Source organism: Colobus angolensis, unplaced genomic scaffold (assembly GCF_000951035.1).
Source record: "Colobus angolensis palliatus isolate OR3802 unplaced genomic scaffold, Cang.pa_1.0 Scaffold287, whole genome shotgun sequence".
In the NCBI taxonomy this organism is placed as follows: Eukaryota; Metazoa; Chordata; class Mammalia; order Primates; family Cercopithecidae; genus Colobus; species Colobus angolensis.
Window position 1 is genome coordinate 1228333 of NW_012116121.1, and position 21183 is coordinate 1249515.

Here is a 21183-nt window from a genome sequence, read left to right on the forward strand (position 1 = left end):
CAGAGCTTGCAGTGAGTGGAGATCGCACCACTGCACTCCAGCCTGGGCGACAGAGCAAGACTCCGTCTTAAAAAAAAAAAAAATTAGCCTGGCATGGTGGCGGGCGCTTGTAGTCCCAGCTACTTGGGAGACTGAGGTAGGAGAATGGCGTGAACCTGGGAGGCGGAGCTTGCAGTGAGCTGAGATCGCTCCACTGCCCTCCAGACTGGGCGACAGAGCAAGACTCCATCTCAAAAAAAAAAAATGCTCAACACCATTAATCATCAGGGGAAATGCAAATTAAAGTCACAATGAGAGATCACCTCATACCTGATGAATGGTTATTATCAAAATGACAAAATATAACAAATACTGGCAAGGATGTGGGGAAAAGGGAACACTTGCACACTGTTGATGAGAATGTAAATTAGTTCAGCCATCATGGAAAACAGTATGGAGGTTCCTCAAAATATTAGAAATAGAAATATCTTATGATCTAGCAATCCCACTACTGGTGATACAAAGGAAGTTAAATCAGTATATTGAAGAGATATCTGCACCGCCATGTTCATGTCAGTATTATTCATAACAGCCGAGATATGGAATCAACCTAAGTGCCCAGCAACAGATGAATGGATAAAGAAATATGTGGTATATACACAAATAGAATAATAGTCACCCTTAAAAGAGAAGGAAATCCTGTCATTTGTAACTTGGATGAATCTAAGGGATATTATGTTAAATGAAATAAGCCAGGCATGGAAAGACAAATACCTTACGATCTCACTTCCTTGTGGACTCTAAAACAATTGAACTCTCAGAAGCAGAGAGTAGAATAGTTCTTACCAGGGGCTGGGTAGGTGGGAGTGAAGGCATGGATTGGGGAGATGCTGGTGAAAGGATACAAAATTTCAGTTATATAGGAAGGATAACTTCAAAAGATCTATTGTACAGCATGGTGACTATAGTTAATAAAAAAGTATTAGGTTGGTGCAAAAGTAATTGCAGTTTTTGCTCTTGAAAGTAATGGCAAAAATCGCAATTACTTTTTTTACATACATATGAAAAATCACTAAGAAGGGGTGAGGTGGCTCACACCTGTAATTGCAGCACTTTGGGAGGCCAAGGCATGCAGATCATCTGAGGCCAGGATTGAGACCAGCCTGGTCAACATGGCAAAACCCTGTCTCTACTAAAAATACAAAAATTAGCTGAGCATAGTGGTGCACGCCTGTAATCCCAGCTAGTGGCTAAGGCAGGAGAATCGCTTGAACAATGACTTGAACCCGGGAAGCAGAGGTTACACTGTCTCAAAAAATAAATAATAGAGCAAAGAGTACATTTTAAGTGGTCACAAAGTATGAGAGTAAATGCATGTTAATTAGCTCGACTTACCAATCCACAATGTATACATATTTTGAACTATGTCATACATGATAAATATATACTATTTTTATTTGTCAATTAAAGCAAAATAAAAAGATTTAGTACAATGTGTTTGAAATTTGAGATGTTTAGTTTACTATTATGGCTAGTGAGATAGTTGTTAAATCTTTTTTGAACACTTTCTAAATCATGTAGTTGAGTTATTAAACTATATTTAAGCATTGGCTCATAATAACTTACTCATTTTTCATAGTATGAAAATGGGACAAATTATAAATATTCTTCATGCCATCCCACCTGACTGTCCTTTTCGCTCATATGGAGATTTCCAGAGACACTGGGATGCCCTGGTAAGGAATGGAAATATATGTTACATTAGAAGTTATTTGATTTTTGTTTGTTGTAACTTAGCCTAAGTTTAGCTTTCTCCAAGATATTTTAAATTTTGTGCTTAATTTTTAGTATGGCTATAAACTTCCAGAAGATTGTGGAAAAATTAAAATATACTGCAACATCTATTTCAAAATGCTCGGAGAAAGGACCTTCACATATCCTTTACACACCAACTGAAGCAAATACTGTCTGCCCACATTATAATCTAGTTTTGCTCCCACTCTCATGTCATACTTTTCAACCTTCTCTGTGTCTAACTGAAACTATGGTACATTTCCCCCTACTTCTTATCTGCACAAGTGTTTTTGGTTTGCTTAGAATATCCCTATTTTTATATGAGGATGAACTTAATAAGGATATTTTCCTTAAACACCATTTCAACAATTTAGAAAACCAAAGTTAGAACTTTCTTAGAAAGTTAAAAAAAAGCAATCATGCTTCTCCTTAGCCAAGTGCTCCCTCCAGTGGCATTTCAGATACAATTGAAAGGGTTGAATTAAAAGGTTAGGTTGTAAACAAAAACAAGATTTTTCTTTTGAGGAGGTTATCTAATTTTATAGGCAAATTTTAGATGATTTGACTTATACTTAATTGCACCCCGTTGACTTAAGAAAATATATTTTTAAACAATATTTTTTAAAATTGAAATATACACACGAGAAGAGCATAAGTGCTCAGGTGAAACTCTTAAATCTTAGTACTGATTTCACCAGTTCTATCTGTATTCTGACCTGCTGGAGTTTAAAAATGGTTGTCTTAGTGTTGTCTTTTCGCATTCTACGTTTCCTAAGCCAAACTTACTTTAATAGTAAAACTGAGGTTAACATATATCAGTTATTTTCTTTCATTAGATGCCAACATATTATTCAAAATCTTCAGAATATGTTTCATCAGAAAAAGTAACTGCTTTCTCAAAGAACTGCTTTCGCAGCTTAAATACAATCTGTATGTGTTGTTTCTCTGTCCTGAATTTTTTACTGTTTTTGGAGGTGCAACCTGTTCATTGTTTATTATAATACTTATTTTGTAATTCATAAGGCTTATAGTATCTTTCTTATAAATTGTTTTTGGAGTATCGTAGTTGCCCTTCCATTTAGAAAGCCATGTAGTAAGATACTATGAATTGTCTCAATTTGGAGTGTTAGAATGTAAGGAATGAAGATCCCTGTTAGAAAACATGCTTTCAGCTGTGGATGGTATCAGATAAACAATATAAAAGAGTTAGGATATATTTATGTGTGCCTTTGTAACATTGCTACTTTAATACTATTTAAAATCCCATATAAATTGCCACCTCTTATGTAATAAAATTAGACATTGTTCTTTAACATTGTTCAGATATCCTCTCAGTTGCATCAGAAGTCAGCCCATACAGTTCTTTCCAAGGGTAGATTCAGAAGCTGTGTTGAAAAGTTTTCTTTCAGATTTAAAATCTAAACTGCCCCATATATGTGGATTTCCCATAAAGATAACAAGTAAACCGTGCTACTACACACAAGAACTAACTAAACCTAACATACAGGTAAGAGATCTCTTGTCCTATCTAGTTCTCCAAGATATACTATCTATTTCACTTGAATCTCTTGCCTTCTGGGGTGGAATACCCAACCCAATGTGCAGTAATCCTTTTCTCTCAGTTCAATGTTTCCCTAAAACTGTTTGTTGTTACTACTACTATAGTTAGTCATTTGTTATTATTATTGTATTTAACACGGTACTATAGTAGTGGTTGTTTACTGAAATGTTTCACCCACATCAAGGATATAAATGAGTTGGGTTATTGGAGATTGAAGAGACAGAGTTTTATGAAGAGTATTTATTTGGAGATACTGTGCTGTCAGTACAAGTTCAGTTAAATGGAAGGTAAGATCTCTGCCCCTCAACAAGTCAAGTAAGTTGGGGCTTCTAGGAACCACTTAGAGATTAAAGTATGATCCCTGCTGTATAAGGAAGCAGAGGGCTAGTGTCTGTCTCCTGTCTGATTTCATTAAGAAATTAATATAATTAGCTATCTGCTAATGGACAAATTAAAGATGAAATGGCCATATGGGGATTGGCCTACATCTCAGAGTTTGTCAGAACAAAGCAGTTGAGGACTTAACTTGAAATCAGATTCATGGTTTTTATTTTTACTGAGGCTGGAAACTATTGGGGAGGGAGGGTGTTTTCTACTGAGTTTGTCTCCTCTGCATTTTAAAAATCTATTCTTATGGTGACATATGGCACACATATAGAAAAGTAATATTGTACAGCTTAATGAATATCAAACGTCCATGTAACTATCACACAGATAAAACATAGAACCTTGCCAGGACTTAGGAGCCTCCTACTTATACCTTCCTAGTAGTAACTCCTTTCGTCTCCCAAAAGATGACCACTACTATGGAAATGTTATTTTATCAACTAAGTGTGTGTCTTTAAACATCATATTTCATTTTGCCTGCTTTTGAACTTCATGTAAAATAAATCACAGAGTATGTATTCCTTTGTGCCTGGCTTTTTAGGCTCAGCATCATGTTTGTGACATTCATCCATGTTGCTCCACTTAGCTATAGTTGGTTTATTTTCCTTTATATGTAGCATTTGACTATGTGATTATGCTGCAGTTTATCCAGAATGTTATTGATGAATATTTAGATTGTTTCTCTTTAGGGGCTACTACTAGTAATGCTGTGATGAACATTCTTGTATATGTCTTGTATATGTTTCATGTACATGAAACCTCCAGGAGTAGAATTGGTATGGGTATTTCCAACTTTGCTGGTGACACCAAACTATTTCCCTAACCAGTCTGTACTCCCCTCTGCCCCAAAGCAGTATAGGAGAATTTATGTTGCTTCACATCCTTGCCCATTTTTGGTATTATTGGTCTTTAATTTCAGCCCTTCTGATAGGCGTATTTATTATTGTGTGTTTTTAATTTGCATTTTCCTGATTATTAATGAGATCGAACATCTTTTCATATGTATTTTGGCCATTTGGATTTTTTTTTTTGAAATGCCATTCTTTCATTTTTCTGCTGTGTTATGTGTTTGTGTTTTTACTGATTTATACATATTTTTAACATAAGTGAGATACGAGTTTTTTATCAGTTATATACAATTATCTTCTTTCATTCTATAACATACTTTCTCTCTTAAAGGTGTCTTGGTGCCTTAATAGTATCTTGGCAGCAGGTCCTAATTTATAATCAGAGTGATCCGTCTTTTTCTTTATGGTTGCTACTTTTTGTATCCTGTTTAAAAAATATTTCTGTACCCCAAAGTCATGAAGGTCTTCTCCTCTAATATCCAATAAAAGGTTGTTTTGCATTCACGTTTAGATCTGCAATGCAGTTGGAATTTATTTTTGTAATATGATGTGATGTAGGGAGTCAGATTTCTTTAATATGGATATCCATATGTCCAAGCTAAAAATAAAAAAGACCATTCTTACCCCAGTACTTTTTTCTCAATACTTTTTCTCCCCTCAAAACTTTGCAGCACTATGTTTGTCATAAATCCAGTGTCTTTGTGTGTATAGTATTGTTTCAGGCCACTTTAATCTCTTTCTCTGGTCAGTTTGCTGATCCTAGCCCCAACACTATGCTTTTCGAATCATCTTAATTATGTAATCTTAAAATTTATATTCATTATAGTGTTTTAATCTTAAATTTTATAAGATTTTTGAAATCTGATAAAGCATCTTATCTATTGATCTGTGCATTTCCATACACATTTAGTTTCAACTTGTCAACTTACACATAGACACAGACACACGTGAGCACACACACACACATAGAGACAGAGAGAGCATATTGGGATTTTGATGGGAATTTCATTGAGTCTTACAATTTAAGATTATTGTATATTTCTCCACATATTAAATATATATTATTTAATTTCTCTCAATAATAGTTTATAACTTTAGATATAAGGCAGTCTTTTGTACTTCCTATAAATTACTTCAAAATGTATTAATTACATGAATTATTTTAAAATGTATTTGTTAACTTTCTAAGATATGGGAATTTTCTAGCTATCTTTTTCTTATGTGTTTCTGGCTTAAATACATTACGACCTGTCAGTCAGTTGCTGAGAAGTGTGTTCTAATCTCCCAGCATCATGTGGATTTATCTACTTTTCCTACTTTCAGATTTTGCTTTATGTATTCTGAGACCACAATATTAGATACATGTAAATTTATAATTGAGAGTTGTTTATCTTCCTGGCCAGGTGCCAACTCCTCCTACTGTTAGTTAGAGAAAAATGGTACAAAAACCTAACAACCTAGACACAAAGGCCTGCAGGCAAGGTCATCTCCTCAGAAGGCAGAGTGAGTGGACAAATGCCCATTGACATCTTTAAAATACTATTAAAGTTTTGTTCAGATATAACATCTTTTAAAGTTGCTGGCCAGGTCTGAACCTAAAGAATCTGGAAGAAGATATGTTGTTATATCACACATGTTTTTTTAATATATTTCTGGAATACTTAAGATTTCCAGCCCATGTTTGTTTTAGAAATAGTTAATCAGAACAATGTGCTTGTTAAAATTTGCTTCATGAATGTAAAATAACACTTAATTGGAAATTAGGGTTTTATATTATTCCTTACAATAAGAATTTATCCTACTCAATTCTACTTGAGTGCCTTCTGCATGCCAGCTGCTTTTGTGTGTATTATTTCATTTAATAATAAAAAATTCATCTTTGGATAAAGAATTTACTCAATTTTGCAGAAGAGGAGACAGAACATCCCAATAATTTAACCAAAATTATTTAACCAAAGCCACACAGTTAAATGCATTGCAGAATTAGAATTGAAACCCAAAAGTCCTGTAATTGGAAAAAGTTTATATTTGTAGCTAAGAGCTCAAGCTCTAGAAACAGGCTGCCTGAATTTGAACCTCTTACTAATTGTATAATTTGGGACAAGTTATTTGATCTCCATGTACCCCATTTTAAAATGCTTCATGGGTAAAACGAGGCAGAGGCTAGCGGTGGTAATGATAAAACTTGTCACAGATTGGGTTCTCTAGGAGCTGATTCTGAGGTGGCCTAGTGCACATGATGTTAGGGACTGCCCTTGGAAACAATACCTGTGGAAGGCAGGGAGGAAGCAAGATTGGAGAAAGGGAGAAGTCAAAAACAAAGCAGACACCAGATGGCCCTGGCCACCCTTCTGAGGAGCTCTGAGACTAAAATGGCCCGTCAGAGTTGTTCTGCACTCGTCCAAATAGCCAGGCCTTTATAACCCCTTCTGCATCTGTCATTGGATTTGGGCCACCCTGAGACAGGCATATCCTTGGGCATTGGCCCTCTGTAACCAAAGCAATCTGTAAAGGGGTTTCTGCTGACAGCACTCCACCAGAGGCAGTAAGTCCTTCCTTTGAAGAGGGTCATGTCTTTTGCAGTACTTACTTCATAGGGGTTTTTAGGACTACATGAGATAACACATAAAAAGTTTCTTGGTGAGCTTTCAGTAGGTTATTATTGCTAGACCACATACATGTTAACTCTTAAAATTCATGCAGTGTAAAAGGCATAAATTTTAAAAATGGAAAATAAATTGATCAGACTACTTGATAAAAGTCAGTCAGCTTAAAAAAATTAGGAATGCTTAGTCAAACTTGCTTTTTTTTAACATACAGAAAATGTCAAAGATACATAAAGGAAATCAGTATAATCGCCTCTCATGTGCTCCTCATCTAATTTCCCCTTGACATATTTTTGGGTAGGGAGTAAACTGGGGGATTTTAGAACCAATCCCAGATATAGTGTTTTACCTGTAAAGACTATGGTGTACATTCTATCTCTTTTCAAAATATTTTTATATAACCCCTATGTTATTATTACACCTAACAGAATTAACAATAGTTTCTTAATATCTGTTAAGTACTAGTTCACACTGCAGTTCCCCATTTATCTCACACAGATTTATTTTTAGGAGTTTTGTTTCAATCAGAATCCAAAAAAAGGTCCACATAATTTTATGTATGTCTCTTAAATCTCTTTTTTCTGTAACAGCTCAAACTCTCTCCCCTTTTATTTAGGCCAGTTATTTGCTGGAAAACTAGATTGTTTTCCCTAGAGAATGTCCCATATTCTGAATTTGACTGCTTCCTTGTTGTATCATGTCACTTAAAGAAAATATTCTTCAAAAACCCATATGTCCTATAAACCTGTGGTTATATCTAAGCTTGACTGAATTCTGCTTCAACTTGAAGCAAGAAATACACTGAGGTGATGCAATGCACTGAACCAAATTTTGAGCGATAAAACTTTTGATTAGTCATCGCCATTTCTCAAGTTTCATTTAATTATTACTTTAATATTAAGCTTCTGGGAGATATTCGTTCATATGTAAGTTCAAGCTTTTAGCCTTCTTCTATAATGTTATGTTAATGTATAAAGTTACATAAGTTGTATATAAATTCTAGAAATTAAAATTCAACCAGGTTGCATTTGCCAATGACACTTGGCAGAATAATGATAATGATATAATAAAGCATATGTTTTTTTTTGGCTTATGACTTCACAAAGCTGTAGTTTGTTGATTATTAAGTATATTTAAATTCTGTGAATTATTTATTATCTCATCTGCTGTTTACATAGGCTCTTTTGTAGTCTTTTTATAAATTTTGAATATAAACCTAGAGGTTTCCCCCTTTGAGCTATTTACTTTATCTTAAAAATTGAAAGAATGAGTAAATAATATATTGACAGGCTAGGCTAGGGAGCAAAAGAAGCTTCTAGAAGTTATGTTCACCATATGTATATTTCCAAAAGACAGCTGAAGAAGAAACTGTGTGTGAATATAAACATATTTCATACACCACATACATATTCTAGTACAGTTTTCTGTCCAAATACAAGTAACTTATATGAATCTGCCTATGAGTTTTCTTTTATCTCAAGTAGTAGATACATTGTTTAAATGTTACTACAGTTTATAGAACCCAAGGGTCCAAACAGTGCATGTTCTTTGCTTTTCTATATTCATTTTAACTTAATTCTTTAACCCTTTTTTCATCAAATGGAAAAAAATTCAATCTGGACACTTCAAAGTGACTCAGTTCCTTATGACAAAACATCTCTTTAAGGTAGAAATGTTCTTCAATCCAATTTAAGAACCCTTCTTCTCACGATAGCATCTGTGCAGGGAGACCTTGCATAGGACAAGGGCAGTGGTATGTGGTGAAGTACATTGGTATGTTTGCTTAGTATGCTCTATAGCGGGGGTCCCTAACCCCCAGGCTATGGACCTACCAGTCCATGGCTTGTTAGGAGCCAGGCCACACAGCAGGAGGTGAGTGTCAGGAGAACGAGCGAGCATTACCACCTGAGCTCTGCCTCCTGTCAGCGGCATTAGATTCTTGTAGGAGCATGAACCTTATTGTGAACTGCGTACGCGAGAGATCTAGGTTGCATGCTCCTTACGAGATTCGAATGCTTGATGATCTGAGATGGAAGAGTTTCATTTCAAATCCATCCCCCCCGCCACCCTGGTCCGTGGAAAAATTGTCTTCCACAAAACCCGTCCCTGGTGCCAAAAAGGTTGAGGACTACTCCTCTATAGCAAGAGAATGGTACCCTACATTCTCCTCCCCTACACTTAAGCTGCTAACTCTGCAACTGAAAATCAAAGGCATTCATAATTAAGCGTTTCTGCAAAAACAGCAGAAGTGTGGCTTGACCTTACTTCTACTTCCAAATATTTTATGAGTGCATCTGATTGGCTGTTTCTAAATCACATCCAAACCCTAGCTGCAAAAGGTGAAATGTAAATTTTAGATTTCCAGGCTTTAGTCCATGTAGGAGCACTAGGAGGAGGGTGGAATGGAGATTGAATACCAGTCCATCCTATCCATTGCAGTCACAGCAGAGAGATTGGCTGTGGGGAGTGTGGCGGTAGGAGGTCTTCATACCTTCACTTCTTGACCTGGGTTGATTTGATGGTGGTGGTCTCTTATATGGTATCTCGACAGAGATGGTATATGAGGTTTTTATCAGTTACTTTTTAGCTTTACCCTAGCTGCCTTGTACAGGGAGTTGTCAGAAAAACATCTGCCTCCTCTCTCTATTCTCTCCAGAAGTATATACCCAATCCTGTTGTGGGTTGAATTGTGTACTCCCAGATACATACACGGAAATCCTAACCCCCAGTTCCTTAGGATGTGACCTTATTTGACATAGGGTCACTGCAGATATAGTTAGTTAAAATGAGGTTATACTGTAGTAGGGTGGGCCCCTAATCCAATATGACTAGTGTTCTTATGAAAAGGGGCAATTTGGATACAGACACACAGAGGAAGAACACCGTGTAAATATGAAGATGGGCATCTACAAGCTGAGAAAACAGGCCCAGAACAGATCCTTTCCTCCTGGCCCTCTGAAGGAAACAGCCCTGCCAACACCTTGGTTTCAGACTTCAAGGCTCTAAAACTGAGATAATGTTTCTGTTGTGTAGGCCATCCAGTGTGTAGCACTTTGTACCACATTGCCCCAGCAAACTAATACAAACCCCTTCTTGATGCATGCTTTTTCACTCAGCTGAGCAATGTCAAGGGGCAGTAAGCCAGTAATTCTTCCTTGATTAACTTCTGTATTTCGTCATTCAGGGTCATGAAACTTTGCTGGGTTTTCTTTGTATACCTTGAAAATAATGGGCAAATGAAGAAGGATGTGCTATGGTCTGAAAGTGTTTCTCCAAAATTTAAATGTTGAAACCCTAACTCCCAAGGTGATGATATGAGGAGGTAGGGTCTTTGGGAGGTAATCAGGTCATGGGGGTAGAACTGTGCTAAACAGGATTAGGGCTCTTATTTAAAAGGCCCAAGAGGGATCTGCCTTGATCTTGGACTTCCCAGCCTCCAAAACTGTTGTTTATAAACTACCTACTTTGTTATAGCAGCCAAAACAAACTAAGATAGTATGTCTTCTTGCCCTGGTGGTATGGGTAAGCCTCCAACTGAAGTAATCTCCAGAAATGAATCCCAGTCACCTATTTTCAGCATCACCCCCAAATCTCACTCAATATTTTCTTGGAGACTTTCCATTTTTCCCAAGAATAGTCAACATGGAAGGAGGAGTACTGTTCTCTGTAATGACCTTCTATTATGTCAAGTTAAGTATTATGGAACTAAGTTTCCTGGAATTTCCTTCTCCACATCATTTTGGTCATGGAACAATACTCCTGTCATTGAGGTATGGGTCTTGTTCTCTTGAGTCTGGATGTCCCTATGACAGTGATGCAACCTACTCTGAGGTTAGGTCTTTAGGAGAAACAGCTTCCACCTGGTCTTTCTGGGGACTTTTGTTCTTGGAGTCCAATCTGTGAGAGATCCCCAGCACAGGAGGAGACTGTCTGTCAGCATTCCAGTCAACAGCCAGCATCACCTATCACATGTGAAAGAGGAAGTGATCTCTAGGTGCAGAGTATCTAACCACACAGCATGAGAGATGCCAAACTAAGCCAAGCCAACCTCCAGAATAGTGAGAGATGATAACATAATTATTATTGGTTTAAAGCAACTGCATTTTGGTGTGATTTGTTTATGCCTAATAGATAATTGGATTAGTCTCTCACTTGTGCCTATTTCCAACTCTGATTTCCCAAAATCTTTCCTATTCTCTTCTCAACCTCGTTCAACAGTGGAGTCTCCAGTAGTGGAGAGAAAAACCAGTCATTCAAGTTTGCATATTATTCCTAGCAGTTTTAAAATGTTTATTTCAAGCTGTGAACCTGTGTTTTGATGGGGAAAGTAAGAAAAGAACTTGGTGTTCAGTGTTTCAGATTATTGCCACCTATCAGTCTTTTACAGACAACAGGACTCAATAGACATGGACTTTAAAAGAATACTTTCCGCCAACAGATGAGTGGATAAAATATGCTATATATGTACAGGGGAATAGTCAGTCATTAAAAGGAATAAGTCCTGACTCATGTTGCAATATAGATGAACCTTGAAAACATTATGCAAAATAAGCCAGATACAAAAAGACAAATATTTTATGATTCCACTTACATGTGGTACCTAGAATGGGCAAATTCATAGAAGAGAAAGTAAAACAGAGGTTACCAGGGGCTAGAAGGAAGAGGAAACAGGTGTTTGGAATGAAAAAAAATTTTTGGCAATAGTGTTGATGGTTATATAACACAGTACAGTGGTAAATGTACTTAAAGTCACTGAATTGTTCTCTTAAAAATGGTTAAAATGGTAAATTTTATATTATTTATGTGTATGTGTGTGTGAATCCATAGTTCATCTTTAAAAGACTGTAAACACTTGAATCTTTTTAATGCATCTGACAAATTTCTTTGGCAAATACTTGCTGAATTGCTACCAGGTACCAGGCACTGTGGTAGGCAGTGAAAAAATAAACATGATTAAGGCACAGATAGCATCTTCCCTGCAGTCAAAATCCCACTTATTCCTAAAGGCCTAGTGTAGGTGCAGCCACCTCTTTATTAATTTCTTTCAACAAGGATTTTTAGTAACTGTGAAGGATTTAAGAGTAAATAAGTCCTGGTTCTTACCTTCCAAGAATCTAGTACCTACTTAGGAAGATGGAACATGTGCACTAAAAGATAAGATAGCTTACCTTGTACTATTCTTTTTTGTGACAAATATTATTTAATTTATAGCAGATCCTTGGAGAGTTGACAGAAAAACAGTCACTCTATGGTAGATTGATGGGTGGGAGAAGGTGGGACTTTGAGTATCTAAAAGAGGCCATACCTTGTTCAGTGAGCAAGACAGCAACATGAGCATGTTTGGAGGACAATGGGTAGCTGTGTGAATGGTTTGTATAGCAGATTTATATGAAATGTAGTGTATACCTTTATCTTAAGATAGTATCTTGGATAGTATCTAAAGGAGGATACAAACCTTAAGAAATGTACACATTTCCACCAGAAGGCTCATTTTTATTTTGTTTTTTCTTTACCTGTTCTGTAAATCATAGTGTTGCTTTATATTCTTACTTGGATGGTATTTTATATTTTATTTCTTTTCCATTAAGGACATTATTAACATTTTTAATTTTTTTTAAATTTCTATCCTTTCAGGAACACAAAGTCAAGCCACCCAATTTGACCACTAAAAAAATGTTCAGGGCCTCTCTGACTCAAGCCACTTCCGTAAAGTCTGCCTGTGCTCAAAGTCTACCATGTTCAGTAGCAGTGGACCACAAGGTGGAGCTTTCAGTCAGCCAGCCAACAGCAGGCATTTTCTCAGCTTTGCATCTCCAGCCAGAGTCTGTTCAGGGTAGAAAGAAATCCCTGTCTATCAGGGCTCCACAACTACGTTCGGAAGTATTAATGCCCAACAGAGGAAATGCTCAAGTTCAACACACAAATCTTAGCTCCCAAAGCAACATCATCCCTAAGTTTGTACCAGTTTTCAAAAATAGATTGTTACAAATGAACAAAAATACCTCAGTACTTGGCAGCCCAAAAAGAAAACAGCATGTTGTGACACAATCTAAATTGTTTTCACTCAAAACTAGTATGATCCAGCATGACAAACTGAATTTAGGTCCAGCTATAAAAAACAGATATAATAGTAACATTCAGATGCAGGCTGCTAACAATTTAAATCAGGAGAATTCCAGACCTCTGCAAGAAAAAAATACAGAGTCTTCTGAAAGTATGACAAAATTTCCCTCTTCTAGTGGAAAATCGACTGTGAGTTTAAACAAAAATAAGCAACTATCTAACAGTGCAGTGTTGCTGAGGTCAAATAACAATTTAGGGGTAGTAAAAGGTGCTGTTGACTTCCAAATGAAAGGAAAAGAAAATTTAACAGGGAAATGTATAACACAAATTTTAGGGAAAAGCCATGGGTCACTAAAACTGAAAAGACAGCCACACATTTTTGAATCAGATGGAGAAACAGAAGATCCCCGACTGCTACAGCAGCAATCAGAAAATCAAGCTAAAGAAGTTGGTACAAGTGACCACAGGTTGATAGGAAGCAAAATAGCCCACAGGTCTAAAAGAAAATTATGTCCAGAGTCTTCCAAAACTTCAAAGAAGCATCATTCCAATACTGCGCACTATGGCCAATCCAGTTCTTCTAGGAAGCAGGTAAAATAATAATAATAATAATAACCTGGCACTACTTATCATATGCTAGACCTTTAAAATCCCTAAATAAGTAATAAATGATTTCCCCAAGATCATTTAGAACTGTACTAATTAATAAACAGAATATCTACGTTAGAGCAACTGTAAGTATATGCAGTTAATTTGTAACAAAATGTGATTCTTCAATCTAATACAGATACTTGACTCAGATAAATCAAAACCTAAGGAATCTCTCATCATTCCTAATGCTTAGAACATGGACCTGAAAGAAGGAAATGTCTACCAGGTAACTGAGGTGATAGCTTTTGATTTGCTTTTACATTATCTTAATTGGGATTGCCAAGTTTAGGGGTCCCCAACCTCTTAGTAAAAAGCAGCTACTTTTATTTTTATTTATTTATTTTTTCTCTGGACAAGTCATTTTTTTTGTTATTATACTTTAAGTTCTAGGGTACATGTGCATAACATGCAGGTTTGTTACATATGTATACTTGTGCCATGTTGGTGTGCTGCACCCATCAACTCGTCAGCACCCATCAATTCGTCATTTATATCAGGTATAACTCCCAATGCAATCCCTCCCCCCTCCCCCCTCCCCATGATAGGCCCCGATGTGTGATGTTCCCCTTCCCGAGTCCAAGTGATCTCATTGTTCAGTTCCCACCTATGAGTGAGAACATGCGGTGTTTGGTTTTCTGTTCTTGTGATAGTTTGCTAAGAATGATGGTTTCCAGCTGCATCCATGTCCCTACAAAGGATGCAAACTCATCCTTTTTTATGGCTGCATAGTATTCCATGGTGTATATGTGCCACATTTTCTTAATCCAGTCTGTCACAGATGGACATTTGGGTTGATTCCAAGTCTTTGCTATTGTGAATAGTGCCGCAATAAACATACGTGTGCATGTGTCTTTATAGCAGCATGATTTATAATCCTTTGGGTATATACCCAGTAGTGGGATGGCTGGGTCATATGGTACATCTAGTTCTAGATCCTTGAGGAATTGCTATACTGTTTTCCATAATGGTTGAACTAGTTTACAATCCCACCAACAGTGTAAAAGTGTTCCTGTTTCTCCACATCCTCTCCAGCACCTGTTGTTTCCTGACTTTTTAATGATGGCCATTCTAACTGGTGTGAGATGGTATCTCATTGTGGTTTTGATTTGCATTTCTCTGATGGCCAGTGATGACGAGCATTTTTTCATGTGTCTGTTGGCTGTATGAATGTCTTCTTTTGAGAAATGTCTGTTCATATCCTTTCCCCACTTTTTGATGGCGTTGTTTTTTTCTTGTAAATTTGTTTGAGTTCTTTGTAGGTTCTGGATATTAGCCCTTTGTCAGATGAGTAGATTGCAAAAATGTTCTCCCATTCTGTAGGTTGCCTGTTGACTCTGATGGTAGTTTCTTTTGCTGTGCAGAAGCTCTTTAGTTTAATTAGATCCCATTTGTCAATTTTGGCTTTTGCTGCCGTTGAAAAGCAGCTACTTTTAAATTAATTCTTTGAAATCCTAAAATCAGCAAAGAAATAGGACATGGTGGGAACAGTACACTCCTTGGATAAGGACCGTACACAGCAGCTGTTTTGTAATGACTCCAAAGAGGGATGAGTGCAAACGGTCCTCTGTGGGCTCCCCCCAACTCTGTTCTGGGGATCTTTGCAGACTAGGAAGAGCTTGCACAGCAGCAGCAGATTATCTAAAAACAGAAGATTTGAAGAGCTACTACAATATCCACTTTTTGGGATACCTACCCAAGATAATAAACCTTAAATGATGTTTCAAAGGTTAATCATTTAGTTAAAATTTACTCGAAAAGTGCTACAGTGCTGGCTGTGTTTAAACGTGATATTCAGTTGATAATGCTGAGTTCATGGCACTGAATTTACAACATGATACATCTGGAAATTACATTTTATTTTGTTCTGCCATCTGTTCTATTCTAAGAACAAACATATTACTAAAATACCCACAAGTTATTTTTTACATAGAACTATTGGAATACTTTCAATTCAGATTCTTTAAGAACCAACTAGAAAACATTATCTTTTCCAACTGCTGTTTCTTCCTATAACAGAATTTTCAGCCTGATTTTAATTAACCAAAAGGTATTTAAGTCTATTCCTATATATGTTATGTGTTGTATTTTATGTACTTTTTGACATCTTAACATTTTAATGTACTCAGTAGGTGATTGAGGGAAAAATGCATGTGCCTTTAAGATGTTACTTGCATTTTTAGAAATAAATGAAATCTATTCTAGGTTTCATATTGTTTTAGAAATATAGCACTTTTCCACTTTGAACTACTAAAGTCCTGATACAATTTTTAAAATTAAAAAATCATCCAAGAGTGGGGGCTTACGCCTGTAATTCCAACACTTTGGGAGGCTGAGGCAGGTGGATTGCTTGAGCTCAGGAGTTCCAGACCAGCCTGGGCAACAAGGGTGAGACCCCCATCTCCACAAAAAAAAATGAAAAACTAGGGCTGGGCACGGACGGTGGCTCACACCTGTAATTCCAGCATTTGGGAGGCCAAGGCAGGTGGATCACCTGAGATCAGGAGTTCGATACTGGACAACATGGCAAAACCCCTTCTCTACTGCAAATATGAAATATTAGCCAGACGTGGTGGCAGGTGCCTGTAATCCCAGCTACTCGGGAGGCTAAGGCAGAAGAATCACTCGAACCCGGGAAGCAGAGGTTGCAGTGAGCCGAGATCAGGCCATTGCTCTCCAGCCTGGGTGACAGAGTGAGACTCTGTCCCCTGCCAAAAATATTAGCTGGGCGTGGTTGTGCATGCCTGTAGTCCCAGCTACTTCGGGGGCTGAGGTGGGAGGATTGCTTGAGCCTGGGAGGTGGAGGTTGCAGTGAACTGTGTTTGCCACTGCACTCCAGCCTGAATGAAAAAGTGAGCCTGTCTCAAAGTCAATAAATAGTAAATTTTAAAAATCATTTCATCAGTTAGAAAGAATAACGTAATGAGAATTTTTAAAATATTTTATTTGTATAAATTTGTGGGGTACAAGTGCAACTTTGCTACATGGATGTATTGTAGTGGTAAAGTGAGGGCTTTTAGTGTATTCGTCATTGGAATAATGTACGTTGTACCCAATTAAGTAATTTCTCATCATTCGCCCACCTCCCACCCCCAATCTTCTGAGTCTCCATTGTCTATCATTCTGCACTCTGTGTCCATGTGTATACATTATTTAGCCCCCAATTAAAGGAATCATTATAGAAAATAATTTTCCCTAAATATAAAATTAATACATACTCCTGTGAAAAGCTTGAGTAGTACAGAGCAGTTTCAAGAAAAAAGTAAAAAAACCATCTGTAATTTCTCTTTGCAGAGATGACCATTCTGAATATAGAACGAACACTCTTCCGGATGTCTCTCACACTCCTGTGACCATGAAATCAGCTCTGCAGACTACTGTGGAACCTCCTTTTTCACTCGACAGTTTCTTTTTAATGTTTGCGTAGCATTTTGTTGTATGTGGGTTTCTGTATTTAACTAGTCCCCTATTGACAGATGCTTCAGTTCTTCCCAACTTTTTACTATTACAACAATGTCATGTAAATAGTCTCCTGCAGATCTTTGCAAAATATTCTTTGCAAAATATCTTATACAGTAGTTTTGATGGTTGAAAATATCTTTATTTTGCCCTTACTATTTTATTATTGAAATTTGAATTTATCATTTTTGTTATTGAAATTTTCAAACCACATAAAGCACAGATAAGAGTATGAAGAACCTCTAAGTACCTATCGCCCAGATCTGTCAGTTACTAATATTTTGTCAGTGTTTCATCTGTTCCTCACAGACATGCTTTTATTTTGCTATAATCTTTTAAAGCAAATTCAAGACATCATATAATTTTACCCATAAACACTAAAGTGTATATATTTCTAATATAAGATACAGTATACATTTTAAGAAAAAAGAATGTGCATATATATTACATTTTGGGGATCTCTACCATATCTCTGCAGGCTCATTAAATTTCACTTTTGCTTTTATATGCAAACTAACAGGAAGCCCTGAATAAATGTAAAACCTATTTCTCAACAAAACTGGAGCCTTTATTGGGGTGGAGATTTCTGTGTCCACCAATACTCATTAGCATCTTCTGTGTGCCAGGCAGTGGGGAAAACACTGTGTCCACTGCAGAAATGGATGAGACAGCCATGGCCTGAGCCTCTGAGGGCTGGTGGTCTAGTCTCAAGCACATTCATTCTGGGTTCCCGGCACAGACTTAGGGATATATATGTATTGAAGCACATGTCCATAATGACCTTCTGGTCCATATTACAAATTATCTAACATTTGAAAAAAAGAGAAACAGAAGTGGAGCTTCTCAGACAGTGAATATTATTCTGGCTTTCAAACATTTTATATGTTTAATGTACAAAATATTATTTAATTGTTATAATATATTTAAAAGAAACCAAAATCTTCATTGGCTATTCCACTGAAACAATAATTATATAAAAATAGCCAGTAGAGATCCAAGTATAAATCGAACTCTGATTTTGTAAATGTGATTTCTTGTCTCCACCACTTCACTAAACCATTGCAATTAAAAGCAAAAGTAAACACAAACTCTCCTTCAAACATTAAATGTGACTTCTGCTCCTGAAATTGTGTTAATTAATTTGCTATATACCTTTACTGTAAGCATTTCTGTTTTCCAGAATTATCTCTCTTTCCCAATGATGTTACCATTTTCATAAGGACAAGCATTTTGTCTGAAGCCCATTTTGAGTGTGCTTTTCTCATTCCAAAGTTTGTATTATAGATACCTAGTAGACTCTTATAAAGAGTGGTATGTCATTTTGTTTGTGAGGCTGTGGTGAAAATAACGTTAGTAAATATGCATATTTGATGAGCACAGTCATCCACAGCATGTAATCATTCCTAAAACCAGCCTTCCCCACTGTTCCACAGATTCCCAGGCCACCTTCCTGTTACTGCCCAGTCACTATGCCTCAGGTAATGGAGACTTACCTTATTATTGCACTGAGCAAAATAATGAAAACCATACATCCACTACTGAAGTGATATTAACATCTTCCAGTTCTTTATATAAATAATCTTGATAGCCCCTCCTATACTCCGTTAGTGTCTAAAATTTAGAATATATAGTATAGTACTTGAGTTAGATCAATGTTAACCTAAATGGCAAAACCTGCCATGTTAATATTAGTGTATTTTTTTGTATAAAGTAGGTTTTATCTTTATCTTAAAATATTTATCCTAATGAAAGTTATAAAAATATATGCATATATGTATATAAGATTTAATATAAATAGGTATATAGATAGCTGATTTCATATTTCATGTTCCAAAAAGAGGTTCTAGATCAAATTTCTGTGTTCAGCATCACCAGAGAAATCAATAAGATTTTGGTTCATTTTAAACATTGCAAGTTTTGAAAGCCAAGATAATTCCAAATCTAATTAGGGGAAGCTACATTTTACTTCTTTGTGTAAGTTATTGGTGATTTATATGCAGTATGGACCGCCCTCCCCCCAGAAATTGTTCTTATATTCCAATTATACATGAGTTTTAGAACCATTCTAATTTTAAAACCATAAGCAAATAATTTTATGTTTGCCTATTTCCAGGAGCTGAGGAAATCAGCGATTACTTTAAAAAATCTATGGCAATGTCAAAATTAATGCCAAGAATCATATTTCTAGGAATGCAAACGTGCTTCTCACATACTCATATATTATGTTTCACAGTATTGGTTGCTTATTATATTTGTTTTTATTTTATTATATATCATAATTACACATTTTTATTTGCATTTGTTGCTTATTGTAGTAAAAAGGTAAAAAAAAAAATATGGATTTGTTAATGATCAGCTTTTATTTGACTAACCAGTTGACCAATTTTTGCTCTGTTTTCAAATTGCATATGATGGGGTATTATGCTGAAACTGCTAATATATTGAGTATTTATTGATACTTAAGGATAGTATTTATAAATATTTAAGAATGTCATGGTCTTTATGTTTTGATGTTTAAAATGTTCACGTTGTACGCTACAGTGTCTTATTCAAAATTGAAAATAATAAAGGTATTTCTAATAGACGTAGTTTTCATATGTCAGAGTGACTCTCTACAGGAATGGAAAGGCTTAGATAAATTACAAGTTTCTTTCCCTCTGTGGTTCCATTTCTTCACATGCATTTGCTGCTGGACCCATGTAAACTACCTTACGTCCTTAGCGCTTTCATAGAACTTTCATTCTCCAAAGGCCTTCATGCTTTCATTCGACAAATATTTTAATATTCCATTATTGTAGATACTCACAATATATCTGTGAACACTGAAATTACATTCTAGCAGGCAGACACAGATGATAAGCATAAGTAATTAAATTATATAACGCATTAGAAAATGGCAAGTACAGTGGAAAAATAAAAAAAACAGAGCAAGGTAAGAGAAATAGTAAGGGTAGGCCTCCTTGAGCAGAGACTTGAAGGAGGAGAGCAAGCTGGCCACGTGGAGTTGTCCTCTGAAGGACGTGCTTCCCAGGCATAAGGAACGACCTGTGTGTTTGCAGAATGTTTCAGGGGGAGCCTAGGCTAGAGTACAAGGAGCAGAGAGGAGGATTCGCTTTACCCTGTCTAAAATGGGGTTGAGGCCAAAGAAGTGAAGTGATCTGACTTAGGTTTCAACAGGACCCTTCTGGCTACTGTGTTATGAATAGACTTGGGGTGCGGGGTGGTGTGAGAAGAAACAGGCACACCAGTTAAGAATCCAAGAAGTGGCAGGGTGTGGTGGGTCACGCCTGTAATCCCAGCACTTTGGGAGGCCAAGGCGGGCAGATCCCAAGGTCAGGAGATCGAGACTATCCTGGCCAACATAGTGAAACCCCGTCTCTACTAAAAATATAAAAATTACCTGGGTGTGGTGGCACATGCCTATAATCCCAGCTACTCAAGAGGCTGAGGCAGGAGAATCACTTGAACCTGGGAACTGGAGGTTGCAGTGAGCCAGGATCACCACTGTACTCCAGCCTTGTGACAGAGCGAGACTCCATCTCAAAAAAAAAAAAATCCAAGAAACAGATGGCAATGATGGCTTGCACCACTGTAGTAGCAGCAGACGGTATGAGAAGTGGGGATTCTGAAGGGGAGAGCCCACTGCCTTGGGGATTTGAGAGAAAAGTGTGTAAGATGGCAGCAAGATTATTGGCTCACTTGGTAGCATGGGGTTATCGTCAACTGCGATGAGAAGGAGTGGGTTTTGGAGTAAGAAGAGGACTGGGAATTGACCATGGGGTTTTACACATGGGGACCATTGTTACCCTAAGAAGCACTTTCCGTGGAGTGATGTAGA

At 36.8% G+C, this 21183-nt stretch overlaps 1 protein-coding gene across 1 annotated transcript in view; it reads left to right on the top strand.

The window, feature by feature from the left end:
* The window catches only part of LOC105516653 (chromosome unknown open reading frame, human C18orf63), a 36702-nt gene extending 22620 nt beyond the window's left edge, over positions 1 to 14082 (top strand). The window contains exons 9-13 of the mRNA XM_011948917.1: positions 1619 to 1715; positions 1828 to 1913; positions 3097 to 3280; positions 12810 to 13829; positions 14026 to 14082. Of these exons, the coding sequence (XP_011804307.1) occupies positions 1619 to 1715; positions 1828 to 1913; positions 3097 to 3280; positions 12810 to 13829; positions 14026 to 14082 (1444 nt within the window). The remainder of the gene's footprint in view (positions 1 to 1618; positions 1716 to 1827; positions 1914 to 3096; positions 3281 to 12809; positions 13830 to 14025) is intronic.
* The last annotated feature ends 7101 nt before the right edge of the window (positions 14083 to 21183 follow it).